This window comes from Pteropus vampyrus, unplaced genomic scaffold (genome assembly GCF_000151845.1).
Source record: "Pteropus vampyrus isolate Shadow unplaced genomic scaffold, Pvam_2.0 Scaffold186, whole genome shotgun sequence".
Classification (NCBI taxonomy): domain Eukaryota; kingdom Metazoa; phylum Chordata; class Mammalia; order Chiroptera; family Pteropodidae; genus Pteropus; species Pteropus vampyrus.
In genome coordinates this window covers 3,155,667-3,163,956 of record NW_011888967.1, presented here as the reverse complement: position 1 = coordinate 3,163,956, position 8,290 = coordinate 3,155,667, and the positions used below count along the sequence as shown (strand labels likewise).

Genomic DNA, 8,290 nt, shown 5'->3' with positions numbered 1-8,290 from the left:
CTTCTACAATTTCAATTTCATTCCAATATAGACAGCCCTTTTGTATGTGTTCTTTTCTTTTTCAGTCTAGAATAATGTGTGGTTTTGCCAAACTTCTACCCAGAAAATTAAGGCTGAACTTTAACTAGGTAGTGTTCCGGGCTCCATGATGTATCTTCATGACTTTTATTTTAGTTCTACTTGTCTTTTTACTGTATTTTAGTGTATCTGCTGTTTAGTTCTCTACTTTTTGTCCTGGTTATGTTCCGACTCAATATCTACTAACAAAAGAATAATGACCATTTGTTTGAAAATACTTGTTCCTCTTATTATGTATTATTAACTGAAACAAATGAGAGTTTTAGATTCTCCTGCAAACGAAGTAGTGGTGTGGGATGAAATTGAAAAAGAGGGACGGGGTCATGTGGTTTTACCTAATATCTTTTGGTTGATGTCAGTGTATTCCCAAATGCTGCTGCTAGTTAACCATGGAAATAGCCATCTATTACTTGGGTTTAGAAGACAATGATGGCCTTCCTGAACTGAAATTCTATCCCTGAAAGATCTCAGTACATGTTGTACATATGTGTGCTGACTTTGTGCACATGCATGTAGGGTTGATCTTGTAGCATTTAGGCAAACAATTCTCGTTCTGAGTCTCATGGCATTCTGCCAGCACCAAGGGGCCATATTTCCTAGGCCCCAGCTTTAACATCAGGATCTATTGGCAGTTGCTTATATAGTTACACAGCTTCTCCAGTTAATTGGGATACAATAGAATTTGATTACCCTCAATAATGTGGATGGGCTTTGTCCAATCAGTTGATGGTAGCCTTAAGAGCAAAACTCCAAGGTTTCTCGAAGAAGAAGGAATTCTGCCTCAATATCTGTAACATAGAAATCCTGCCTGAGTTTCCAGTCTTACATTCATGTGAGCCAGTTCCTTAAAAATCTTGGTTTCTCTGATTTTTGTTCTCTTTCTTTCTCTCTCTCTCTGGAGAGACTTCACTGATATAGACAGAAAGATATTCATGAGCTCTCTGGCTTTCAAATTCTACTATTTGATCTGATTCTCTTTTATTGATTGTGTGCCATCGTAACAGTCATTTATTTATGATCAAGTAATCTTTTCGATTAAGGACCTTGGCAGGCATTTAATTCGAACGTACTTAAAATTTAGAAAATAAATATTATAACTTCTGCTCATCTGGTATAATACCAGCAATTGAGAAATTGTGGGTCTCTATTCTCAAGAAACTCAGATTCTTAAATATTTTAGTATTGTGTCTTTAGTAGAAAGAACATATTTTTTTCTAAAATTATACTTTCATCTTATATTACTTTCTGAAGGTAAGTTACTATGATCTCCTCTTTGTTTCTAGGTTAAGTCATACAGCTCAGTTCTACTTTAGGGAACTTGAGATTGTGGGAGATTTCATTTTCTTCTTTTTGATTACATTTATTTTCTACAGTGAACATATTTGACTTTGTAATGGAGAAAAATTAAAGAATTTAAAAATTGAGAACCTTAAGTCTCAAGTTTACACCTAACAACACCATTACAAAATAAAACAGCTGCAGATGTCCTTATATGATATAGATTGAAGAGTAAAAAAATGATATTTATCTTTATATGATTAAAATTACAGAACGAATCAAAATTTGTGCATTAGGAAGAAAAAATTAGTCGATAGCTAATATTGTGATAGTAAGTCAGCTTATTTTGTGAAAAGTTTGTTCACATAGATCCCCATATTTTTCTTTCGGATAAAACCTTACTATGTTGATTGGACTCATTAATGATATAAATGTTTACATTTATACCCATAGGCTAAACTTCCTCGCACTTCCCATGACTACTTTCCTTTAGTTGAATACCTATATTTGTTATAATTACCTTTCCTTTGTAAAATTTTATAAATAAAAAGGGCTAGTAAATGTTTCTTAAATATGTAACAAAATATATCAAATTAGTTATATATTTATTATAGCTATATTTGCCAATTAATTTTATGTTTATAATGCAATCAACAGTAGAAAAAAATATCCAATAGAAATGAATTATCCAAAAGGAAATGAAAGAAGGGATCTGTTTGAGATGTCTATCCTCTGTGGTCCCCAGGGATGAAAAAGGAGATTTGGCTGTGGGGGAAATGTTCTTTCCCTCCCATAGCACACTACACTGCATGTGTGCTTAGGAGACAGCCTTATTAGGGGAATATAGGTCTTCAGTTAAGTGCATATAAGTGCTAAAGAATTTTATGTATGATGTATACTGAAAATAATGAAACAAAATAGCACAGCAATCTACTTTTATGTCTACTTTCATTTTATCCAATGTGACATTCACATTAATAAGCTTGCTGCCTAAAATACCTTTTTAAGAGGAGATGGAGTACCCCAAATGAATGTGCTTATATAGGCATGCTAGGGTAGAATGATCTTTACTGTATGAATGCCAGGTGGCTAATAGCTATCCAGTGGACACAAGGTTAGTTCTCAGAGACTGATTTGGCCAGGAAACATAACCCATTATGCATTTTTATGGATGATCTAGATGAGGGAATTAAACTATGCTTTCAAATTATTTTACAATATTAAATTAGGCAGTTACTGATGTTCCAGACGGCAGGCCTAAACCTGAAAATGACCTTGAAAAATAAAACTATCAAAAATAAAAGGTCCTAAGAGAAAGAATGAAATCAAATGTGAATAACCACAGAACAGTTTCCTGGATGATTGGGAAAAACTGGTGAGGACTGGTATACGATTGACCGAAAAACAGCAATATCATTTCATTCTGTAAAAAAGTTCAGGAGATAATGGTGTTAGAGTAAGAATATAACAACCAATGGATAATAGGGATAAAGTGGGAAGGGGATGGCGATCTAAGAGTAGGATACACTGATACATTTTACTGATATAAGTGTTAAAACCATATTGTTTATCCTTCATAATGAAGGAAGGTCGATTGGGGGCCCCATTCACCAAGAGGACCCTCCTGTAACATCCTATCCTGCCTTTCTATGACATGTCAAAAGGAGGAAGAAGAGGAAGATCTTCCCTAAAGTGACTCTTCTATTGCATCTTTAGGAGGTCCTGCTCCTACAGGGCCTGTTGCCCTCAGTCTTCTTTTACCTGACACTCTTTATTTTTTCATCTTTTATCAGGATGTTTCAACTCTTCCTTGAAACAGCACCCTCAAAGATGATGAGAGATTGATTCTTACCGTTGGTTGTGTTTCGTCAGGTCTTGCTCTCTATGGTGCTTTTTTGGAAGTGAGTAGTTGTCCACTACCATGCATTCTCTTACCTCCCTCTCCTTGCAGAATCTATGACATTGCAGCACTCTCTCCATCACCCTTCATTGTTCTTCATTGTTTCCTTATGGATCCAGCCACAGGCATCCCCAACGTAGGGGCCCCAGAACCCTACTTTTCTCATTTTATACAATCTCAGAAAATTCATCTACTCCCATGGCTCCCCAACCATCGCTTTTTGGGGGGAATATATTTTTGTCTAATTTCAAACTTACAGGAAAGTTGCAGGAATAACGCAAGGAGCTCCCATATAATCTTGAACCAGAGTCACTAACTGTTTACTACTTGAGAGTAGGCTGGAGACATTGCACCCTGTTACCTCTATGTGTATTTTCTAAAAACATGGACTTATATCTACGGTAAAGTTTTCAACCTCAGGAAAATCAATACAGTTTAATTATGTTATGCACAGCCCATATTTCTATATTCCAATATAATTAATGATCCTAGTAATGTTCTTTATAGCTTCTGTTCCCAGCCAGTGATCACTGCTTTGCTTAGGGCATTGACCTCTCTCCAGGCCATCTGTCCCATAGTACCACCTTCCAAATAAACATTTGTAGTGATGTCATCTCTTATTCTTTGTAGTGATGTTAGAACTCTCTCAGCCATCTAGATTGGAACATCTTTGGTTCTTTCTCATCGTTAGCTAGGTAAATCCTCTAAGTTCTTCCTGTGAAATGCCTTCACCAGTGTGGCCCTGCATAAGCCATTGTTTGCTGATGCCTACCCATTCCATACCTCAGACAAATTCTTCCAGTTACCCCCATCTACCAGGACTCAGAAAAAGTTTGTGGTGATTGTCCTATCTTAATTGAACTTTGTCAGTACTCAAGATCTGTGTCGCGCCAGAATAGTGGACTAGCCCAAAGTAACATGATTAAATTGATGTTGATTATTAGCTATTATACTCATCCTCTGAAAAAGCTGCTTTTTGTCTCCACGGACATGCCTATTTTGGACATTTCATACAAGGAATCATACAATGTGTGGTGTTTTGGTTTAGCTTCCTTCACTTAGCATAATGTTTTCAAGATTCATCTATGCTATAGCCTCTATCCATTATTTTATTGCTTTTACTGTCCAGTAACATTTCATTGTGTAGATAGACTGCCTTTTGTTTATCCACCAGTTGATGACATGTTAGTTGTTGAAATCCAATTCTAATCACAGTTCCTAAATCCAGTCTTTTCTCCTTCAGTCTTTAGTACCTTCTGCTTCCAGAATCCTTTTCCTAAAACATCGCATTTAATCTTGTCACTCACCTCATCAAGATGAATTGTTTTCTCTGCCTAGGAGCTGCTAAAAGAACACACTGACCTTGCATTTGAAACTCTCTTCAGTTCGATCACAGCTGCAGGAGAAATTAACAAATCCTGCCTTTCTCTGAGAGGGAAGTCTGGACCATTGATGCTCAAATCTCATTTAAAGGACCTCTACCTGACCAAAACAAACAAACAGACAAACAGACAAAAAACCAAACAAACCCAAAGAAATAGACCCCAATGACAAAAAGCAAAAGCCCAAATTATATGGAAAGTGACATGGATATTATGTAGTTTTAGAATTTTAATGTGTATATTCTTTTTCATCTCTTAATTATTAAGAATTTCATGAGGGTCCTGGAGGGATAATGAATCTTATAGTCAGTTGGTTAATTTGAAGTCCTGGGTGAGTCACTTAATATTGTTATTCTTTAAATTCTCTCCTTTTAAAATTTTAAGCAAATCATCTTTTCTTATATGGAAAGTGGGAGTAGTAATTATTTTCAATAAAGCCAATCGAAGATTATAACTATATTTTGGCATTCTTTCATTGTTCTGTAGTTTTAGTGATTTAATATCAATATTGTCCTAGTGCTTTAAAATTAATACCAATTTAAGGCAGAAATTAGATAATTAGTTCAAGGGCTTTATGTTCCTTATCTACCATTACCCTTGAAGTAATCTGAAAGAATCAGTATTTCCTTTGGGAAGTCAATCGGTATTTCCTTTGGAAGTCAAGTGGCTTCTTTTACTGCAATAGAAGCTTTAATGAAGTGATCTCAGAATAAATACCTTAAACATTATACTGGGTTATGCTGAGGTAAATTTCTCATGGGAATGAATCTTTGAGCTTGGCATTTACTTGCAAGTGTGACTTGTTAGTAATTATTAAAGCTATACCAAGCTATTGTCCTTTGGAATGATTATAACTTATATTGTTTTAAAAAGTGTTGAATGGTAGATAAATTGTAATTGTTTAGGTCTTATGCAGGTGATCATAAACTTTAAATTGTTCTTTATGCTGTATATTTATGTAGAATAATTTTAAATGTATAATAATTTATCTTTTTCAATTTATAAATAAAACAACCATGAACTAGTTTCTTTCTTCAGAATTATAAGTACTTATAAATGCAATAGCCATTTTTTTCATTGAGGCATGTATAATTTGAGAGGTAAAATTAATCAATAGTTTGAAAATTAATCTTTAATCATAATAAGATTAACACATTGAAGATCAAATTTTAGAAATCACTCCTTTTTACATATTTCAGTCATTCAAAATCATTTCTCTTTCTCCTTCCTATAGGATTATCCTTGTCAAGATGATTATTCGATAGTCCACAGAAAGTGCCGTTCTCAGTTTACAGATCTAAATGGTTCCAAGAGATTTGGCATCAACACTTGGCATGACGAGAGTGGAATCTATGCTAATTCATATGTAAAACAAAAACTCTTCCCATTAACTGGTGGTCCTATTGTCCCATTTTTAAAATAATGTATGAAATCAGATTTCTAACGAATGAAAGAATAATGGGTTTAACAGTTGATGATTTTCTATCCTAATAAATGCAATAGAAATATTGCTATAGTAGGTTTCTTTAAAAACAAAATTTTATATTCTAGACCAGTGTGTACATCCTTCTTTTCATAAGCTACGCTGGTATTTTCCAAAGTTTAGTATGTGTACCACTGAGAGGATATAACACAATGTAGCTAGTACTTGGTGAAATTTTATTTTATTTTATTTATGTACTCTATTTATTTGATTTTTTTTTGAAAAAAAAAATGAATAAAGCTAGCACAACCAAGCTTATGATTGCTTAGAGTGTGGCTAATTAAAAAAAAAAATGAGCTAACTTAAATTCCACTTTTAAGTGAATAAAAATATGGGTGGTATTCAGATTGACAGGAAATTCCAGTGGTGGAAGTTTGGGTAACACTGGCACTATAATAATAATGTGTGTGTGTGTGTATTGGGGGCAGAGTCTGTTTAGAAACTTTGATTTATCCAGCACCCAAGAACTAACACTCATTAACATATCTAGAGTGGACAACTGTTTGAAGTATGCAAATCAGGATGTCAAGCTACTCATCATTTTTTAAATTTCTGTAAGGAAAAGTCTTACTGGGCATATCATTACTTTTGAAGAATGCTTGTTACCTGGAAAATAAAATTTACCTCTTTGGCAGTAATTCTATATTGTCGCAATGACTAATATCACATTTTGCATAAATGACCTAGGACTGCCGTGAGGTAGTCAACTTAGAAAGTAGTTTTTGTTTGGTTAGAAGGAGAATGTAATAAGAGAGATTTTATTTAAATTAGTATAATAAAATGGTGCATTGAAATAAAGATTACAGCAGGGGTTTGCCTCGTTCCAAGTATTCAATTGCCATCTATGAGTCAATGAATGTTGGACCCAATGAACCCTGCAATATTTCTCTGAAACCTAGTTCTTTAGGTGTTAAGTATTTTGTATTGATTTGGATTCCTTAGGAATGGTTCCTCTCACTGGTATCAAAGACCATTTGAACAAGAAAAACTGGAACTCAGATTTATTCTTTGGAGAATGTCTTCTTTAGGAAGTGACCACATTGCCTCCTGATGGGTCCACATGTATACTTAATAGGATTTCACTGAGACACCAAAATAACACTGTTTCTTGTGTATTTATAAAGTTAGCTTTTTCTTCTTCTTCTTCTTCTTCTTCTTCTTCTTCTTCTTCTTCTTCTTCTTCTTCTTCTTCTTCTTCTTCTTCTTCTTCTTCTTCTTCTCCTCCTCCTCCTTCTCCTCCTCCTCCTCCTCCTCCTCCTTCTTTTCTCTCTCTCTCTCTCACTCTCTCTCTCTCTCACTCTCTCTCTCTCTCTCTGTCTGTCTCTCTCTCTCTCTAGTAAATATATGTATTAGTAAATATATGTATATTATTTAGTATTTTTCTTTCTGCCTTTAGGCATTATAATGTCAGAACTGTTGCTATGAGCCCACTATGACAGAATGCAGACCAGACTGCTGCTGAGAGAATGAGAGATTGATTGGGCAAATTCTAAGAGCTATATCACAATTGGGATCCTTTAGTTAAATTTGGCCTGCATATAGGTTTTATTTAGTCTGTACAATTTGTTCTTTTCTCATTAATCAAAAAATTTTCTAAATTAGAACATTTTATTTAAAAATCTGGATTTCTTTGTCCTTGACACATTGGCATATCTAGCAGCACTAGTCCTCATTTTGATACGATAACAATCAGCAGGAGTATTGTGGTAGGTCCTCTTTAGATGGGCCTAAGTTCATTATTTTGTTGCAATTCTCACCTGGTATACTTCACTCATTTATGGAGGTATTATAACGCTTTACCTAAGAAGAAGCGGAACAAACATGAAGTAATAGGTTGTATGATGGAAGTGAAGTAACAGAAAACTGGCAAACCATATATATATTCACCATATATACACACATCCTATTGATTTTGTTTCTCTGGAACACCCTAATAGTGCATAGAATGCTTTTGTGGGGTGGAAGAGTGTGGGCATCACATTTAACAAAGGTGTAGCATAGATTAGATTGGCTGTGGATTATAAAATATTTAGGTCGGGCTGGGTTTAACTGCACTGCTTTCTCTTCCACCTAGGAAAGCTTTTCAGAATGCAGGTTTGTGAAATTAATATTGTTATAGGTGTACATTAGTTCACATACTTTTGCCTGAAATTTTTAAACCGGCTTAAA

The 8,290-nt window shown here is 34.6% G+C and overlaps 1 protein-coding gene across 1 annotated transcript in view; it reads left to right on the top strand.

Moving 5' to 3' along the window:
- CUNH9orf135 (chromosome unknown C9orf135 homolog) overlaps positions 1–6,159 on the top strand; it is a 69,376-nt gene extending 63,217 nt beyond the window's left edge. The window contains exon 6 of the mRNA XM_011371298.2: positions 5,873–6,159. Coding sequence (XP_011369600.1) covers positions 5,873–6,061 — 189 coding nt within the window. The 3' untranslated portion in view covers positions 6,062–6,159. The remainder of the gene's footprint in view (positions 1–5,872) is intronic.
- The last annotated feature ends 2,131 nt before the right edge of the window (positions 6,160–8,290 follow it).